This window comes from Physeter macrocephalus, chromosome 21 (assembly GCF_002837175.3).
Source record: "Physeter macrocephalus isolate SW-GA chromosome 21, ASM283717v5, whole genome shotgun sequence".
Taxonomy (NCBI): domain Eukaryota; kingdom Metazoa; phylum Chordata; class Mammalia; order Artiodactyla; family Physeteridae; genus Physeter; species Physeter macrocephalus.
The window spans coordinates 1,085,625-1,107,166 of record NC_041234.1 but is presented as its reverse complement, the minus strand read 5'-3'; the positions used below and the strand labels follow the sequence as shown (position 1 = coordinate 1,107,166).

The window sequence follows — 21,542 nt, the reverse complement described above, 5'->3', positions numbered from 1 at the left end:
TTATAACTGATTCACTTTGTTATAAAGCAGAAACTAACACACCATTGTAAAGCATTTATACTCCAATAAAGATGTTAAAAAAAAGAATCTGAAAAGGAATATATATATATATATATATATATATATATATATGTGTGTATGTGTATGTGTGTGTGTGTATATATACACATATACTACCAACTAAGAGTACTGTAGAAATTTAATGAGTTGACATAGGACAAGTGCTTGGAACCATGGCTGGTACATATCTATCTATCTGAATCACTGTGCTGTACACCTAAAACTAACACAATATTGTAAATCAACTCTACTTCAATAAAAATTTAAAAAAAAAAAAAAAAAAAAAAAAAAGCTTAGTCCCAACTCCTGCTCAGATCCAAGTGCTAAGAGACCTTTACAGGTCTAGTGTCTAAAGCATTACCAGTCCAATCAAAGTGTGGACTTGCTATGGGGAAAAAATACAACTCAGTTTCATGAACACCGAAATCCAAGGATTCAAAAGCAAAGAAACCTAACGGCTCCCACATCAGGTAAAGATCCATTTCCTGAGGGCTCCTATGTTCTAGGGCCTTGGGTGCCTGCCATGGTTGGGGAGTCTTCATGAGCAATCCGGCTCACAACTGCACATGAGGACAGGCCCAGCCCTGTGTCTCTGCCTTCTTCCCGTCTTCCTCTGTTGGTACCAACTAACTTCTGGGTACCCGATGCTTTGTCTTTTAATCAGCTGAGGAAGAAGCGCTCTTCTAAAAGTACTTGGCAATGGGTAACTGGGATGGACAAGGGTGGCCAGTGACGTAACCAATGAACAGCCCTTGAGGAGCTCAGTGGGGCCTTTCCCTTCCCTCAAGTCTGCTCCTACTCGGCTTCTCATTTCACGTCCACTTTTTCACACATGCTAATGAACGACCTCAGTGCTCAGCAGGAAACTGCAAATTTGAGCTTCCTAAGCCATGGCTCCTAGTGGGAAAGCTGTGGTCTAAACATCAATCTCAGCTAGATTCCCCATGAGCAAGTATGAGGTGCGTTAAGAAGCACAAGGGGGGCTTCCCTGGTGGCTCAGTGGTTGAGAATCTGCCTGCCAATGCAGGGGACACGGGTTCGAACCCTGGTCTGGGAAGATCCCACATGCCGCGGAGCAACTGGGCCCGTGAGCCACAATTACTGAGCCTGCGCGTCTGGAGCCTGTGCTCAGCAACAAGAGAGGCCGCGAAAGTGAGTGGCCCCCGCTTGCCACTGAAGAGTGGCCCCCGCTCGCCACAACGAAGACCCAACACAGCACAGCAGTCCGTGAGCCATGGCCGCTGGGCCTGCGCGTCCGGAGCCTGTGCTCCGCAACGGGAGAGGCCACAACAGTGAGAGGCCCGCGTACCGCAAAAAAAAAAAAAAAAAAAAAAAAAAGAAGCACAAGGCCAAGCAAAATAGAACAGTGGCATCCCTGTCTCCAAGGAGAGACAAGGATTTAGTTCAAATAGGTACACGGTGACTATAAATCAAGCTAAGTCAGTCCCTCCTGAAGAACAGAAAAAGGAACCAGACTTCCCTGGTGGCGCAGTGGTTAAGAATCCACCTGCCAATGCAGGGGAGAGGGTTCGAGCCCTGGTCTGGGAAGATCCCACATGCCGCGGAGCAATTAAGCCCGTGCGCCACAACTACTGAGCCTGTGCTCTAGAGCCCGCAAGCCACAACCAGTGAGGCCATGAGCCACAACTACTGAAGCCCGCGCACCTAGAGCCCGTGCTCTGCAACAAAGAGTAGCCCCTGCTTGCCGCAACGAGAGAAAGCCCGCGCGGAAGACCCAGCACGGCTAAAAATAAATTTTTTAAAATTGGAAAAAAAAAAAAAAAAAAAAAAAAAAAAAAAAAAAAAAAAAGGAACCAACTCACCTTTAACGTCTTATTGTGACGCTGAAGTTCCCTGCAAAGAGACTCGAGTTTGCTTCTTGCCAAGATAGCCTTGCTGTGTTCACTCTGCAAATGAACTTTCTCTTTCACGATCTGGGCTTGCTTCTTCTGCAGAATCTTCATTTGCTTCTGAACGTTCCTGCTCTCCTCCAGCTAAAAGTAATAAGCACTTTACATTTACGAAATACAGCGAAAACATCTGAGTTATGGCTGGAAGAATTACAATAAGAACTAAGGAATACATTTCCAAAAACCCACAGTATTGTAGTGTAATATTTTATTTAAACTGTTTCATGCCATGCTGCCCTGCCAACCTTCTCTTTTCCCATTATGATAGGAAAGTAAGCAAATGATTTAGGGTAGGAAAAAAACAATCTTAATCTCTTTATTTATTTATTAAAAACAAAAAAAATGACGTTTTGGACAACTTTTTAGGAATCAACACCATAAAGTTTTACTTTCCTGAAAAACACACTCAAGATACTTTATTGAAACGATCCTCCAAATTAGAACTCAATAAGCAGCACTCAGTTCTTTGCAAGTGAGGGGGGAGCACTGCAACTATAGGTTTGGAGCAAATGCGTCTGTTTCAAGGTTACACCAACACTAACAGATAAGATGGCAGCCTTACTGACCTGTTAACTGGAGAAGGAAAGGATGCCGAGTCACTATTTCAAGAGCAAGAGCGACACCTTGTGGCCTCTCAAAACATACCACGCATCCTTAACAGGCGAGATGCTTATAGCTATTAAAAACACCTTTACGGAAATTCCCCCCAGAAAATAATTTTGTTTTTGCAAAATACTCTCGTAAAGTAACCTTACTCAGGACCGTGGGCTGCAGGATCTGCACACACTATCAGTAACTCCACCGAGGGCTGGAACTCCCCCTGCCCTCCCGGGATTCAAGGTAACCACAACCCTGAATCCTGGGGTCACTATTCCTTTGCTCTCCTCCGTATTTAATGTCATCCGTGTGTGGTCCTAAAAGAAATCGTTTTGATTTTAGTTGTTCTGACTTTACTGTGGCTACTGCAACTGAGAAACCAAAATTTAAAATTTTCTTTAATTTAAATGAACTCAAGGGACTCCCCTGGTGGTCCTGTGGCAAGGAATCCACCTTACAGTGCAGGGGACTCGGGTTCGATCCCTGGTCAGGGAACTAAGATCCCACACGCCGTGGGGCAACTAAGCCCGCGCGACACAACTACTGAGCTCGCATGCCTCAGCTAGAGCCCACGTACTGCAAACTGCAGAGCCCACGCACCACAACTACAGAGCCCTCGCGCCCTGGAACCTGTGCGCCACAACTAAAGAAGAGAAAACCCGCACGCCACAACTAGAGAGAAGCCTGCACACTACAACGAAGAGCCCGCACACCGCAACGAAAGAGCCCACATGCTGCTAAGACCCAACGCAGCCAAAAATAAATAAATCTTTAAAAATTAAAAAATAAACCAAATGAATTCAAGATTAAATGGCCACATGTGACTAGTGGCTACCATTCTGGACAGCACAGCTGAAGATTACACTGCTAGGACTCGTTCAGATTGTTTGCATGTAGCTACAGAGCAGGGACCAGCAAACTTACTCTGTAAATGGCCGGAAAGGAAATATTTTAGGCTTTGCAGTTCACAACACGTCAGTTGTGTCGTCACTGTCTTTTAAACAACACTTTTAAACAACACTTAAGTAAAACCATTCTTAGCTTGTGGGCAGTACAAAAACAGGCCTTGCTGGCTTTGGCCCTCAGGTTGTATGCTATTTCACTTTTTAAAAACTGCAGGGACTTCCCTGGTGGTCTGGTGGTTAAGAATCTGCCTTCCAATGCAGGCGACGCGGGTTCGATCCCTGGTCGGGGAACTAAGATCCCACATGCCACGGGGCAACTAAGCCTGCGCGCCACAACTAAAATGAGCCCGTGTGCCGCAACTAGAGAGCCCACGTGCCGCAACGAAAGATCCCGCATGCCACAACTAAGACTTGACGCAGCCAATAAAGAAATAAATATTTTATAAAATAAAATAAAAATATGCAGCACACAACACACTTTGTTGACCCAGTCTCTTGTCAATAGGCAATTGAGTTGTTTCCGGGTACTCACAACAATTTGCATATTCTCACACATGGGCTTCCTGGTATATACCATGCAAGAATTTATCCTGAGTGAAAACCTAGAACTGGGGCTGTGGGGAAGTGATTTCTAAATGTTCTGTTGCACATGACAATGGCACACTGTTTTCCAGACTGGCCGGCACATTTACTCTCACACCAGCAATTTATAAGAAATCATGTAGATGCACTTCTCCAAAACTTCATACGATCACAATTCTTCATTTATGCCACTTACACTGGACATAAAATAGCATGTTGCTATGGTCTTGATTTGCATTTCCCTGATTATTCACAAGATCAAACATCCCTTGTATGTTTATGTACCTTTATGTTAAGATATCTTCGAATCTTGATGTTTCTCCACTTCTATGAAATGCCTCTTACACGTCTCTTGCCCAGTTTTCCATTGGGTTAATTGTCCTTTTCGTATTCATTTGTAGGTGTTCCTTAGATATTCCTCACATTGAATCTTCTACTGGTTATTATTTGTTGGAAATATGTTCTCCGCAGTTTGTAATGTGTCTTCTCACTTTCTTTTAAAATGTTGTTTGATGAATAGAAAGTCTTAATTTCAATATAGCCAATTTCTGAAATCTTTTCTCTGGTAGTGCTTTTTGTGTCATAAGAAATCCTTCTCTTAATCCAAGTTTGGAAAAATATTCACCTATTAATATATTTAAATAAACCTAAATGATATCTAAAATTTTCATTTAAGTCCTTAATCACTGTATATGGTGTTCAAGGATCTAAATTCATTTTTTCCCCCATAAGGATATCCACTTTTTAAGCTCCGTTAATTTCTTAAGGATGGTATAATTCTCCCCTAAATGCAACTACAGATTCCATAAAATGCTCCTCAAAATCCCCAAGGGGTGTTTTCTTCCCATGGAACTAATAAGTTGAATCTAAAATTTTATAGAGAGTAAAGAGTCAAGAACAGCCAAGATACTTCTGACGAAGAGAAGATACACCTACCCAACCAGAAAATCAAGATTTATTATTACACTATAATAATCTACACAAACTAAGGAATGGGAAAGAACAGCACCACTATGTACTTAAGGACCATGTTACAGGCCTAATGGGATCCACACTTAGCAAGTGAAATGTGACAAATTTCATAAACCCATGTACCCATGCTATCTGGTGAACGTGGCAGCCACAAGATCTCCCCAGAGGACAATCCCCATCACAGCGCAGGTACCCCTCCAGCTGCTCTACAGGACTGAGCTACAAGCACCAGTGATGTCAGACGATGCTGTCACCAAAAGGACAGAGGACAGTGATGGCAAAAGGGAAGTATTCGGAATAATCCTCGGGAAAACCCTACTCCCTTGACAGTCTCACTGCTACATAATCTATATGCTCTACCTTTTTTTTTTTTTTTTTTGGCTTCTTTATCACATAAATCGTATATAGTCATATATATAACATGTATGTGATTATATATGTTATAAATAAAACACATATGTAAATAAAATTATATAAATTATATACCTACACGTGTGTGTAGATACATAAACTATATACAGGATTTTGTCTGTAATCCACTTTTTTTTTTTTTTTTTTTTTTTTTTTGTGGTATGCGGGCCTCTCACTGTTGTGGCCTCTCCCGCTGCGGAGCACAGGCTCCGGACGCGCAGGCTCAGCGGCCACGGCTCACGGGCCCAGCCGCTCTGCGGCACGTGGGATCTTCCCGGACCGGGGCACGGACCCGTGTCCCCTGCATCGGCAGGCGGACCCTCAACCACTGCGCCACCAGGGAAGCCCTAGTAGGCTTCTTTATCACATAAATCGTATATAGTCATATATATAACATGTATGTGATTATATATGTTATAAATAAAACACATATGTAAATAAAATTATATAAATTATATACCTACACGTGTGTGTAGATACATAAACTATATACAGGATTTTGTCTGTAATCCACTTTTTTTTTTTTTTTTTTTTTTTTTTGTGGTATGCGGGCCTCTCACTGTTGTGGCCTCTCCCGCTGCGGAGCACAGGCTCCGGACGCGCAGGCTCAGCGGCCACGGCTCACGGGCCCAGCCGCTCCGCGGCATGTGGGATCCTCCCGGACCGGGGCACGAACCCGTGTCCCCTGCATCGGCAGGCGGACTCTCAACCACTGCGCCACCAGGGAAGCCCTATGCTCTACCTTTTAAAAGAAATGAGTGTTGTTTCAAGAAACAAAGCTTTATAACATTTTCTGAAAACAGTACATGTTTTCCTCCTTCATATGCTCAGCACAAATCTAAATCAAAGAGAGGTTGCTCACTAAGCAAGTCTTCAACGTGTCACATCTTAAAATGAATGTAGCAATGATTACTGGTGCTTTAAAAGAATTAACCATACCCTCCCCCTCCCCCTCCCCCCAACACACAAAACAAACGCCACAAACAAAACACCCTAGACCCTTGCTGCTTAGAAAGTGTGATCCAAGGGCTAAGAGTACCATCATCAACCTCACCTGGGAAGTTGTTAAAATGCAGACTCTCAGGCCCCAGACCCAGTGAATCACAATGTGCCTTTGAACAACAAAAGTCCCAGCATCTGTGTGAGTCTAAGAAGGACTGCTCTGGGCAACTATCTGCCCTTTCTTCTCCTAATCCACGTGTGACTGTCTGCTGTTGTCCCAACAACACTGGGTCAAGTAGCTAACCTGCTACACTGCTTTTTTTTCTTTTACTCTTTTCTCCATTTTTTTTCTTTTCCCTTTTTTGTTTTTGTCTTCTTTTTCTACCACTTCTCACATGATTCTCTTCATGTGGATGGAACCAATAGGGACTGTCTTCCACAGCCAATGGAAGTGTTCCTTTCCTGAAGCCAACAATCTGACCTTGTTGTGTTTTCTGCCATCTTTGCATCTGTGACTGTTCTAGGCCATTTTCATTGATGCACGGGGTTTCCTGCTGCTCTGAACAGAAGGTGCCAGACTGCTGAACGCCAGCTAAGTGGGGGTATTCATGGACCCCTTTGTAAACTGAAGGAAAATATAACTGTAATTGAGTAATAATTCATTTTCAAAGCTGGACACTGACAAAAAGTAGCGTTTACGACATGGAATAACTGCTTTAACAACAGATGAAAATGCATAAACACTGTCCATGATAATTCATCTAAGTATTTCACAGAAGACATTAATTTAGCATATTAGAACCATCCATTCTAAAAGCTTCCCACAACCCTTATTTCAAAGGTTTCAATGGCTTCCCCATTCTTCAACTTAAAGAGGACAGCAGTGTTTCCATATTGAGACTGCTTTCATAATTTGACAAAGAGAATTAATGCTACTTGAAATAACTCAGGCAAAGAATAAATGAGGTTAATTTCTTTGGAAGATGGAAAAAGGAATGCCTGGCACACAGGAGATGCTAAATAAATATTTCCTGAGACACAGTATTGTTTTAGTAGACTATTTTACCTAACTCACAATTTCAGTCACAATGGTTAGAGACTTTATCTCTAGAATTCCCTTGGGAAAAGTTAACTACAGGAACCACTACACTCCAACTGACTGGCATTTAAAGCATCACAACACAAGACTGAGTTTTAGAAAATCAATGCTGTATCTTTAGCATTATAATGCTCTATATATGTAACACCTTACAAAATGAAGTCATACAAGCAACAAAAAGCCCCAAGAAATCAGATTCTCCTCTTCAATTCTGGAGTAAAGTATAATTTTACATTTAAAGCTACATCAAAAGCTACATCATATTTTTAAAAGCTTATCAAGCACATACACATTTTGCTATACTTTATATGGACCTCACTACCTTGATTTAATACTCACAAGATCGGCATATTTCTTACAGAGAGCTGCCAGCTTTTCTTCTGGAGTTGAAAGGGTGTTTAGGGCTTGCATCAATAATAAGACTTCTTTTCCTGATGATTAACAAGATAAGAAATAAGTCCCAGAAGAAGAATGAGATCAACCTGTAAATTCTAAATAACACTTCCTATGTTCTGACATCCAGAGTAAAATAATTTATGCCTATAACTAGAAGTAAGAGATTTACTAGCTAAATTAAGAAAGCTATTTTTAAAATCTGGATCAGCAGGCACCCCTTCCTCCCCATCTCCACCTCAAATTTCTTCACTAACTAACACTGCGAGCTATTTGTGAAAAGAACTCTTGCTGAAGGCTTAAAAATTCCCTTGCTTAACCACTGATGTCCAAGTTAAGAAAAAGGGCAAGTTACAAAGGGCAGAATATTTTTATATGCTTCCTCCTAACCAAGTACGAATATAGAAGGAAGTTCAAAGGCAATTTCGGGTGGTACTCTTCACCTATCTAAGACGCTCATTATCACTGGGGACACAGATCTTTTCCTTTAAGCAATGTAAAAAACTTCTGATGACTTAGTAAGCATATTCTGTGTGTTAACCAAATTTAGTGTAAAAAAAAAAAAAAAAGAAGAAGGATGTCAAGATGGCACTTCCCTTGGGAAAAAGAGCTGAACAGTACTGTAAGGACTCTGGCAGGGAGAAGCAGGTGACTGAGAAAGGATGGAACAAATGGTGTTTTAAAATAAGTGATAAGTTTTATTTCTTCAGCTGGGTGGTAGGTACCATTTTTATTTTTTTAAACGTTCACTCTTCATGAAGGGTATTTCATTAAAAATACATATGTGATGGCAATTCCCTGGTGGTCCAGTGGTTAAGACTCCGTGCTTCCACTGCAGGGGGCACGGGGTTCAATCCCTGGTTGGGGAACTAAGATCCCGCATGCTATGCAGCATGGCGGGAAAAAAAAAAAAAAAGTGAAAATGACTTTGACTTTGGTATACGGTGTACAGATTGCTATGAGGAAAACAAGCAGGCTAACTTCAAAACAGAATCCTGGGCTTCCATGGTGGCGCAGTGGTTAAGAATCCACCTGCCAATGCAGGGGACACGGCTTTGAGCCCTGGTCTTGGAAGATCCCACATGCCGCGGAGCAACTAAGCCCGTGCGCCACAACTACTGAGCCTGCGCTCTAGAGCCCGCGAGCCACAAATGCTGAAGCCCGCATGCCTAGAGCCCGTGCTCCGCAACAAGAGAAGCCACCGCAATGAGAAGCCCCCACTCGCCGCAACTAGAGAAAGCCCGTGTGCAGCAACAAAGACCCAACGCAGCTAAAAATAAAGAAATAAATAAATTTTAAAAATAAAAATTAAAAAAAATAAAAATAAAAACTAAAAAAAAACAAACAAACCAGAATCCTTTTCCATCCACAGAAAATTTTAGCAACAAATCCTCTCTCGTTTGGCCCAAGACCAATAAGAATTTTAAAAGAGACGACAAAATACGATTATTGAATATGATTAGAAATAACAGTAAGGTAACTTGTAATTTTTATTAAGGTTTTTTTTGTTTTTTGGCGGTACGCGGGCCTCTCACTGTCGTGACCTCTCCCGTTGTGGAGCCCAGGCTCCGGACGCGCAGGCCCAGCGGCCACGGCTCACGGGCCCAGCCGCTCCGCGGCATGTGGGATCTTCCCGGACCGAGGCACGAACCCGGTTCCCCTGCATCGGCAGGCGGACTCTCAACCACTGCGCCACCAGGGAAGCCCTTTAAGAAGATTTTAAAACTCACTCTCTACCTGGTGTTTTCTGAGATACAACTCACATACCATAAAATTCATCCTTTTAAAGTGTACAGTTGAGTATAATCACTAAGTCGTACAACTATCACCACTGTCTAATTTCAGAAACCCCATGCCCATGAGTGGTCACTCCCCAGGCTCCCTCCTCCAGGGCCCTGGCAGCCACTACTCTACTTCCTGTTTCCATGGATTTGCCAATTCTAGACATTTCATGTTAAGTGGAATCATAATTTGTGGCTTTTTGTGTCTAGTTTCTTTCACTTAGCATAATAGTTTAAAGGTTCACCCACAATGTATCAAGACTTCATTCCTTTCTACCACTGAATAATATTCCATGTACAGAGAGACCACATTTTGTTCATCCACTCATCAGCTGATGGGTAACTGTGTTGTCTGGACTTTTCAGCTATCATGCATAATGCCATCTCAAGCACTCCTGGACACGTTTTTGTGTGGACACGTTTTCAACCCTCTTGGGAACATAACTAGATGTAGAACTGCAGGGTCGCATGGTAACATTATGTGTGACTTTTTAACACTCCTTCTGCTTTTACACATTTAACTGGGGCTGCTAATATTGAAGAAATTTGTCTTGTTCGTAAGGAATTAAAAATTAATAGAAATATGAAAAATAATTTTAAGTTTGCCAAGTTAACAGGAAATGGGTATAATACGAAGGATCCTTCGTATTATTTCAACTCAGCCTATAGAAAACCAAACAAATTTAAACACTGTTAATCTCAGGTAGAATAAGTATACAAAACTTAGGGGCAACCAGTAAGCTTAAAATAAAAGGGGAATTCAGATTTCCTAACGAGATTTAACGTACCACATTCTTCATCCTTAATCTCAAATACAGCAGAAGAAAGAAAACATACCCCTGAAAACCAGTCTTAACCCACTTCTTGAACTTCACCTAACGTTATATCGTCTCTAAAGTTTTGTGACTAGGTTTAAAATAAAATGATCAAATAAATATACAGTTTTCACAGTAAATTTTGATCAGACTACATTAAAGATTCAAACAAGCCAAGTCAAATACTACTTCTGTCTGGGACTTTCCTAGTGGTCCAGTAGTTAGGACTCGGCACTTTCACTGCCAAGGGCGCAGGTTCAACCCCTGGTCAGGTAACTAAGATACTGCAAGCCTCGTGGTGAAGCTGGGGGTGGGGACTACTCCTGTCAAATTGGCCCCAGATTTTTTTCACGAAAGCCCATTCTTGACTACTGAGAGAGAAGTAACCTCCTCCTCTGCTGTCTCGGGCCCCCGGCATGTCACTGCAGCAGACAGGCCGCCTGCCCCATTGAAGACAACAGATGTGTCAGCTGAGCAACATCGCCCCCGACGCTGGCCATGTTCATCATCACCTGTGCTGCGGACAATACAAGTCAAAGGAGCAACGTGTGAAACATGCAACCCCCAAGCTGAGGTTGTTACCTAAGGTTTTGTCTTTGTTCCTGTCGCACTCTGAATCTTGCTGACCATCAGGGGGATCTGTTCGAGCCTCTCGCCCAGGAATTTCCTCCCTTGACTCTCGTGTGCAGTACTCTGGGCTCACCAAACTCCTGCCCTTCGTGATAAAGTCACTATGTGCATCCTCTTCCAAGGAATGCTTGTTACTTGTGCCACCACAGTGTGAGCCTTGATGCTGAAGAATATCATTGGACTGAGAGTTATGCAACATATCCGTTTTCACCCCTAGCCCGCACATTCCAGCTTCTTCCATTGTGCCAATCACAAACTAGAGGGAAGGGGAGAGGAGAAAAAAAGATGGGAAGGGGGGTTAAATTAAATGTAATCAATGTTTACAATCCATCACACACCACAGGTTGACAGCTTTTTTCTTTCTTAGTCGCTTGTAAAACTGATGTAAATACGGTAGTTTCTAAGTTTCACTGAGAGGTGACCTCGCTGTAAATAAAAAAATTAAAGTTAAGATGGCCAAAAAACACATGAAAAGATGCTTAATATCACTAATTATTAGAGAAATACAAATCAAAACTACAATGAGATATCATCTCACACCGGTCAGAATGGCCATCATCAAAAAATCTACACACAATAAATGCTGGAGAGGGTGTGGAGAAAAGGGAACCCTCTTGCACTGTTGGTGGGAATGTAAATTGATACAGCCACTATGGAGAACAGTATGGAGGTTCCTTAAAAAACTACAAATAGAACTGCCATACGATCCAGTAATCCCACTACTGAGCATATACCCTGAGAATACCATAATTCAAAAAGATACATGCACTGCAGCACTACTGACAATAGCCAGGACATGGAAGCAACCTGAATGTCCATCACCAGAGGAATGGATAAAAGAAGATGTGGTACATATATACAATGGAATACTACTCAGCCATAAAAAAGAATGAAATACCATTTGCAGCAACGTGGATGGACCAAGAGATTATCATACTGAGTAAAGTAAGGCAGAAGGAAAAAGACAAATATCATATGATATCGTTTATATGTAGAATCTTAAAAAATGGTACAAATGAACTTATTTACAAAACAGAAATAGACTCACAGATGTAGAAAACTTACGGTTACCATGGGGGAAAGGGGGGGGAAGGATAAACTGGGAGGTTGGGATTGACAGATACACACTACTATATATAAAAATAGATAACTGATAAGGACCTACTGTATAGCACAGGGAACTCTACTCAATACTCTGTAATGGCCTATATGGGAAAAGAATCTAAAAAACAGTGGATATATGTATATGTGTAACTGATTCACTTTGCTGTACACCTGAAACTAACACAACATTGTAAATCAACTATACTCCAATAAAAATTAAAATTAAAAAAAGAAAATTAAAACAAATCACAGAACCCAGTGGTACCAAAGGAAGCAAGAAATGCCATTTAGTTGTACATCTAAACTTATTTCAAAAAAAAAAAGTATCAAGTTGTTAGTGCCCTAGCCAATAAAAAATAAACTTATTTCCTTATAAAAATTCACCACTTAAAATAATCATCATCTTAAAAGACATGAAATTATCCCAAGTTAACGAATGTTAATTATTCCGGTCTTAGCCTCTAGGACACAGTACAGCAGAGCTGGCTCACTGGCTGTCCAGCAGAAACCCAGGCTCCTCCACAATCCTGTGGAGCCGGGACTGGGGGCCAAGCGCTCAGACCGGCCGACACTTCCCAGCCCCTTTCATCTGGCCGGGACTCCCATGCAAAGTTCCCACCAATAAAATGTGAGCCCAAGGGATGACTTTTCCTTCTGCAACAAAACTTTTCTTAGAAGCACACGTTCTTTCTCCCCCATCTCTTTCCCGCTCTGGCTGGACGCAGAGGTCTCCAAGACCCCAAGAGATGGCAGAGCCACAGGATGAAAGCAGCCTGCACCCCTAAAGCTCACATACCTTTACAAGGAAAGCCATCCGTCTTACTAAGAACACCCACAATGGACTATCAGATGAGAAAGAGAATACCTTTCTCTCTTCTAAAGCCACAGACATTGTGAGAATTAGGTTTTAAACTGCTACCCCTGACCTAACAAATACAGACAGCAGGCATGGGACAGACGGCTTCATTCTAGTATTTTATTCTCCATCAGTACTTTAAACTTACCCTCTCTTCTATCATACTGTTAATCCATTTACTTATGGGGGGGGGGTGTTTTTCCCCTGGTTGACACTACTTGGTCATATGATGGGGCACAAATTTAAATTCTCTATATTTCCTCTCTGCATGAAAGAGGGCCTCTTCCTTTTTTGAATAACATAACTGATGGGGAGGTGGCTAATACCTTTCTCTTATCACAAGTGGACAAAAGCTACTCTACAAAGTTAATAGGAAAAGAGAGATTTATTTTTTCAAGTTACAATAGTATCCAGCTGAAGAAATGAAGATAATTTAAAGTATCAAAGTAGCCGGGGATGGAGAGGTTAAGGGAACTAAATCCTCATCTTTTATAGTCCAACGTTGATAAATCAAGTCCTGTGCTTTTGCAAGAACAAACTGGTGCAGCCACTTTTAAAACCTTTTTCGCAATATGGCTACCTTCCAATCCAGTTAATTCTACCCCTAGGATTTTACCCTAGTATGTACAGATGTGCAGCCAAAGGCCAAGAATGTTTAAAACCACACTATTTGTAATTGCCCCCGAATGAAATCAACCCAAATTTCTATCAACAGAAGAATGGATGCATTGTAGTGTGTTCATACCATCCAGCAGTGAGAAGGAAGTACTGCTAGATGCAGCAACAGGGATGAGTCTAATAGAATTCTGTGAGGAAGGTGCCAGAAGAAAACACACTACAGGAAACCATTTACATATAAAGTTCAGAAACAGGCAAAACTAATCAATGGTGCTAGAAATCAAGAGTGTGTTTACTGCTGAGGGTAGGGCCTTCTGGGGTGCTCGGTAACAGTCTGTTTCTTGATCTAGGTGGGGTAACGTAGATGTTCACTTGGTGAAAATTCATTAAGCCTAAACCTTTATGATTTGTATACTTTTCTGAATGTATGTTTTACTTCAATAAGGTTTATTTTAAAAGGTGCAATTTATATATTATTCAAGCATTATGAAGAACCAAAACAGAAATATTTTCCTCTGGGGAGAGAGATTAGAGATGCATTGCTTTTCTGATACTACTTTTTTAAAAATGTGCCTGTAATACTTTTTCTTAAAAAAATTAATGCATTAAGGGGAAATGCGTTGTTTAGAGTTATGGTTTGATGCTACACTCAAATTCTTTCCAAAAAATTTAAAAATTCTCTTCCATACATAATGCAGTCCATAAAGCAGTATTTCTCAAATGTAATCCAGAGATATTAGGTCTACAAAAAATTACCTAGGATTTAGGAAATGTCTTTTGTTAAATTTCATTACTGCAGAAACTTCCTAAGGTCCTTGAGAGGTCCAAATAACACACAGAAGTATTAATATCAAACCAAATGCAAAGTGATCTTTTTTTTTTTTTTTGGCGGCGCCACGTGGCTTACAGAATCTTAGTTCCCTGACCAGGGACTGAACCCGGGTCCTCGGCAGTGAAAGTGCAGAGTCCTAACCACTGGACCACCAGGGAATTCCTGCCAAGTGATCATTTTAATGCTACATTATACACAGAACTACTAGTTCCACCTCTATTTTATACCAAATATTAAACTGTCATATACTAGTTGGGCAGATGGAAAATGTTAACAGAGACGTAAAGCAAAAGCAATACTGAGAAGAAGAAAAAAAACTCCAGTGCTATTAATACCATCTTCCCCAACTTTTAAAAAAATTAATTAATTAATTTTTATTTTTGACTGCGTTGGGTCTTCGTTGCTGCGCACAGGCTTTCTCTAGTTGCAGCGAGCAGGGGCTACGCTTCGTTGCGGTGCGCGGGCTTCTCATTGCGGTGGCTTCTCTTGTTGCGGAGCACGGGCTCTAGGCGGGCGGGCTTCAGTAGCCGTGGCTCACAGGCTCTATGGCGCAGGCTCAGCAGTTGTGGCGCGTGGCTTAGGTGCTCTGCGGCATGTGGAACCTTCCCGGACCAGGGCTCGAACCCGTGTCCCCTGCATTGGCAGGTGGATTCTTAACCACTGAGCCACCAGGGAAGTCCCCCCAGTTTTTAAAAAATAATTTTTAAACCGATTCCCTGAAAACCATTAGCCCAATATTAAGAATAGGGCTACAAAAGCACAATGCTGGCTTTAAACATTGATGAAAGTCTGTTAAAAGATAATTAAAATGGAAGATTGCTCATCTCTAACACAGAATTTCTCAGAAGCATAATGATAATAAAACTCACATAATACCAGAAAACACGGTGTCAAGCAATATCAAAAATAAAACGAGCAAGCAATTTGTTGGAAGAAGTGGGAGCATAAATGATTTTCACCAAGGAAAACCCAAGGCCTCTCCTAAGATCAATTTTATTGAGAAGCCTACCTGAGGATTGGAATTGGTTATTTCTAGTTTCCCAGTTCAATTAGTGGATTTTTCGTAACACCTTTATTGAGATATAATTCACATGCCATCCAATTCACTGGTTTTTAGTGTATTCACAAAGTTGTGCAACTATCACCACAATCTATTTTAGAATACTTTGGTCACCTCAAAATGAAACTCAGTACCCTTTTCAGCTATAAACCCCTAATCCGCCCAAAACTCCCAGCCCTAGGCAATTAATGTGCTTTCTGTCTCTATAGATGTGGTTATCCTGAACATTTCATATAAACGGAATCATACAATATGTGACCTTTTGTGTCTAGCTTCTTTCACACAGCATAATGATTTCAAGGTTCCTCCACATGGTAGCATGTATCAGTACTTAATTGCTTTTTATTACCAAATAATATTCCACTGTATGGACAGACCATACTTTGTTTATGCATTCATCAGTAGATGGACATTTAGATTATTTTCAACTTTGGCTACTATGATTATTTTCAACTTTGGCTACTATAAATAATTTTGCTGTGAACATTAATGTACAAATCTTCGTGGGGACATCTGTTTACATTTCTCCAGGGTATATACCTAGGAGTGGAACTGCTGGGTCATATGGTCACTTTATGTATAACCTTCTGAGAACCTGCCACATTTTTTCTAAGCGATTGCACCATTTTACATTCCCACCAGCAGTGGGTGAGAAGGTTCTAATTTCTCCACATTTTCATCCACACTTGCTATTGTCTGTCCTTTTCATTATAGCCATCATAGTTGGTGTGAAGGTATCTAATCTAATGACCAGTGATGCCGAGAACCTTTTCATGTGCTTATTGACCCTCTGTATACCTCCTCTGGAGAAATGTTTATCCAGATCCTTTGCCCACTTTTAAATTTGGGTTATTTGTTATTTTACTATTGAGTTGTACGAGTTCTTTATAGACCATAGATACAAGTCCTTTATCACAGGTATGATTTGCATATATTTTCTCTTATTACTGTCCTTCATTCTCCCAATTTTGGAGAAAACTCACAGTATATTCATTCACCTATTTCAAAATGCCATAGGAGATTTAACTGCAAGTTATGCTGTCTTTCAGATTAAAGGCATATATGTCAATTACAACTACCAGAGACAGAAAAAAGACAGTTTAGAAAGGCCAAAATGTTCACCTAACTCAAAATAATAGCTGGTGGCAGGCTTCCCTGGTGGCACAGTGGTTAAGAATCCACCTGCCAATGCAGGGGACACGGGTTCGAGCCCTGGTCTGGGAAGAACCCACATGCTGTGGAGGAATGAAGCCCATGCGCCCACAACTACTGAGCCTGTGAGCCACAACTACTGAACCTGTGTACCACAACTACTGAAGCCCGCGTGCCTAGAGCCCGTGCTCCGCAACAAGAGAAGCCACCACAATGAGAAGCCCGCGCACCGCAATGAAGAGTAGCGCCCACTCGCTGCAACTAGAGAAAGCCCGCACGCAGCAATGAAGCCCCAATGCAGCCAAAAATAAATAAAATAAATTTTAAAATAGCCGGTGGAAAAAAAAAATAAAAAAAATTAAAAATAAAAATAGCCGGTGGCACTGAGCATAAATAAGGATGTTAAATTAATCTATACAGTGCACAACCATCATATCTAACGTTATCCTTCTAATTTTATTTCATCATTCTCTATCTTTAGCTAACACTACTTCTTTTTTGTCTTTCTAGACACTCCTTTCACCTTGAAATTCCTGCCACACATATTACATTATCACTTATTTGGTATGTACATCCTCCTAGATAGCGACAGCTTATGCATAAAAGGTGCTCAAGTGCCAACTGAGTGGAAAACACGAGGGGCCAAAATGGCTGCTTAAAACAAGCCATGGGAAGTATCTATTGAGAAAAACACCACTATTATTATTTTATCATTAGAAGCAGGACAGTATTACATTTCCCTTCTCTCCTGTACAGTTAAGTTTGATTTATTCTCCACATTTGCTAATGAAAGACTTACTCTGGCTCTACAAAATTTTTTTGTTTATGAATAAACCCAGTTACAGCTGGGCTTCATTCCAACCCTAGTCTACAAATACTCTTGATATAGTAGGCCCCAATTTTCCCCACTTGAGGTTCCGCACTGGACCATTTGATATGAAGCAAATTCTTAGGGCCAACAACTTTATTTAAATTGTAAATGATTTCTCAGCCTTCAACTCCTTAAGCAGAGAATTCTCTATCATATGGCCAATACAACTTCCTACTCTGCCCTCTTTGACACCCATTCTGGATGCTTCTGCTTGGGTACACTCTCTTGGATAAACAACAGCAGCAACAGCTAACACTTATACAGCAAATACTACAGCCAGGCACTACTGTAAGCACTTTCCTATACTCACTAATTTAATCCTCACAATAATGTCAAGAGACAGTTACCATTATTATCTCTATTTTACATACGAGCAAACGGCAGTGTGGTAAAGTTAAGTACCTAGCTGAAGGTCACAGTCAGTAAATTGCCCGGCAAAGATCTGAACCGTGGCCAACTAATTTCCGAGTCCACGCTCTTAACCACAATGATGTACTGCTTCATGACTCACCTTTGTCTACTGTACAAACACCCTTGTCCTGACTAAGCCGTCTTACAGAAGTCTATTTGATAATGGGGAGAGATGCTCCCAAAGTATTATATATAAAAAGAAATTACAAAATAGTATGCACCATGTATTATGTATATATACACAGACACAGAGAAAGTATTGGGAGGAAATACATCTAGAAACAGATGAATTTGGGAATTCCCTGGCGGCTCAGTGGTTAGGACTCCGCGCTTTCACTGCCTGGGTTCAATTCATGGTCGGGGAACCAAGATCCTACAAGTCGTGTGGCAAAAAAAAAAACAAAAAAAAAAAACAAAAAAAAAACAGTTCAAAAACTTTCACTTATGCTCCCTCAAATATTGTTGAAGCTGAAGAACCATCTTCCTTTGGCTTATTTTGTTTAAAAGAGCTTAAATGTTTGGTGTTTTTTGTTTTTTTTTTTGCGGTACGCGGGCCTTTTTTTTTTTGCGGTACGCGGGCCTCTCACTGCCGTGGCCTCTCCCGTTGCGGAGCACAGGTTCCGGACGCGCAGGCTCAGCGGCCGTGGCTCACGGGCCCAGCCGCTCCGCGGCACGTGGGATCCTCCCATACCGGGGCGCGAACCCGGTTCCCGGCAGGCGGACGCGCAACCGCTGCGCCACCAGGGAAGCCCCTAAAAGAGCTTAAATGTTTTTAGTTATGGTTGTTCTTTTACTAAGACTGGTCTAAAGAAAAAAACAAAAAAGCCAACAACCACATTCACTTTCAAATTATTTCAACTACCATCTGCTTAACCAGCTTGAATGACTTTGACCAGTGCCAGGCACGTGCTCAGCGCAGACACTCCCTGTGGAGGGCTGGGCGGCCACAGGAGGGGCAGAGGGGAAAGGCTGTGCACACAGATACATTTCCCCATCCCCAGCAGAGGTCCTGAGCTCGCCTCTAGTTCCCAAAGAGTCTCGAGAAACTTATCAAGTAGGTAAAGGTAAACCTTCAGAACCTACAAGCCCAATTACCCCATTTAACCTTCTCCACGCCACTGAGAGACGGGTCTTAGGAAAATGAGACTCAGTGACGTGAAGTAACTTGCCCAAGATCATATTCAAGTCAGTAAAATAGGACAGTAAAACTCAAAACCAGGTCTATCAAATTCAAGAGCCTATGTTCTCCCCATTACACCACTCCTTTCCCTTCACACATCAGCCTTGGAAAATGAAAGTTCAAAGTCAAACAAAGAAATCTGAGACATTAAATGTCTAAAAATACATACCATGCTAGATATACCAGCATGAATTTAGGAAAACATTGGGAAAGAGCTGGAGAGTTTTTAGCAGTGATTAACTCCGGGATTTAGGGAGGCGAGACAACACTAACTTGGGAGTAGAGACATCTTTAAATAATTTTAAGTGATTATATTTAAGACATTGAAGGGTTTTTTTAAAAACACTTTTTGTATCTTAGGATTAAACTAAATTATCTCTAAAAATCCCTTCAACCCTATGTTTCTAATAACTTCCTCTATGAGCCATCAACTACGAAGCAGGAATGTGCAGACACAGAGCGCACGCCTGCCTGGCCTCGGACATCAGGCGCTTCCTGCTCTCAGCATGGCCACGACCGGCCTTATTTGGTTTTGAAAATATGAAGCTCTTTTGTAAACGTTTCCAGTATTTTGAGGGGCTTTTACATTTCCAAATACAAATTTTACAAACAAACCTACCCATAAAACTTACATTTTCATATGCTTTTTTATTTGCTATTTTTTTAAATAGGTGGTTGGAGTTGGTAGGTTCATGTTCTTTTTGAATTAGAAAAGTGGCAGAAGATCTACATAGACATTTCTCCAAAGACCCAAAAGGCATATGAAAAGATACTCAACATCGCTAATTATTTGAGAAACGCAAATCAAAACTACAATGAGGTATTATCTCACACCAGTCAGAATGGCCATCATCAAAAAGCCTACAAACAATAAATGCTGGAGAGGGTGTGGAGAAAAGGGAACCCTCTTGCACTGTTAGCGGGAATGTAAGTTGGTACAGCCACTGTGGAGAACAGTATGGAGGTTGCTTAAAAACTAAAAATAAAACTACCATATGACCCAGCAATCCCACTACTGACATATATCCTGAGGAAACCATAATTTGAAAAGATACATGCACCCCAATGTTCATTGCAGCACTATTTACAATAGCCAAGACATAGAAGCAACCTAAATGTCCATTGACAGATGAACAGATAAAGATGTGATACATCACACACACACACACACACACACACACTACTCAGCCATAAAAAAAAGAATGAAATAATGCCATTTGCAGCAACACAGATGGACCTAGAGATTATCATATTAAGTGAAGTCAGAGAAAAACAAATATCATATGATATCACTTATATGTAGAATCTAAAAAGATGATACAAATGAACTTATTTACAAAACAGAAACAGATTCACATAGAAAACAAACTTATGGTTACCAAAGGGGAAAGAGGGGGGAGAGGGATAAATTAGGAATTTGGGAGTAACATATACACCCCACTATATATAAAATAGAAATAAGAACCTACTGTATAGCACAGGGAACTACACTCAGTATTTTGTAATAACCTACATGGGAAAAGAATCTGAAAAAGAATATATATTTGTATAACAATCACTTTTTTTTTTTTTTGGCTGCGTTGGGTCTTTGTTGCTGCGTGCGGGCTTTCTCTAGTTGCGGCAAGCGGGGGCTACTCTTCGTTGAGGTGCGCAGGCTTCTCATTGCAGTGGCTTCTCTTTTGTTGCGGAGCACGGGCTCTAGGTGCGTGGGCTTCAGTAGTTGTGGCGCCTGGGCTCAGTAGTTGCAGCACGCAGGCTCTAGAGCGCAGGCTCAGTAGTTGTGGCACACGGGATTAGTTGCACCGCGGCATGTGGGATCTTCCCGGACCAGGGATCGAACCCGTGTCCCCTGCACTGGCAGGTGGATTCTCAACCACTGCGCCACCAGGGAAGTCCCTAAAAAATTTTAAAATGGTGTCATTTCAAACTGGTAAAGGAAATAAACGATTTGAGATATCTCCCAAGTCATATGGGGGGAAAAAGTGATAACCCATCTCACCCCTCCAGATATATCAAGATTGAAACGTGAAAAATGAAAACCACAAAGGTCTTTCTAAGGAAACCAGAGAACTCAGAAGCTATTTTATTTTTTAAAGAAAAGGAAAATCAATTTACTAAATATTAATTGAAAACTTCAGACTAGCCAAAAGACCACGTTCATAAGGGCTTCAAATGAGTCAGAGACCCAATTTTCAAGGATTTCTGAACAAGGAGATCACAGTTAAAGAACTAAAACTGCCCAACATACAAAAACATGTTCAAACTGGACTTCCCTGATGGTCCAGTGGCTAAGACTCCACGCTCCTAACGCAGGGGGCGCAGGTTCCATCCCTGGTTGGGGAACTAAGATCCCGCATGCTG

At 41.3% G+C, this 21,542-nt stretch overlaps 1 protein-coding gene across 6 annotated transcripts in view; it reads right to left on the bottom strand.

Moving 5' to 3' along the window:
* TXLNG (taxilin gamma) overlaps positions 1–21,542 on the bottom strand; it is a 69,352-nt gene that overhangs the window by 19,946 nt on the left and 27,864 nt on the right. For 5 of the 6 annotated variants that reach the window (XM_028482847.2, XM_028482846.2, XM_028482845.2 and 2 more), the window contains exons 2-4: positions 11,050–11,353; positions 7,818–7,909; positions 1,884–2,054 (exon numbers count right to left, since the gene is read on the bottom strand). In XM_028482847.2, coding sequence (XP_028338648.1) covers positions 1,884–2,054; positions 7,818–7,909; positions 11,050–11,353 — 567 coding nt within the window. The remainder of the gene's footprint in view (positions 1–1,883; positions 2,055–7,817; positions 7,910–11,049; positions 11,354–21,542) is intronic. The other variant, XM_028482850.2, reaches the window with a different exon arrangement.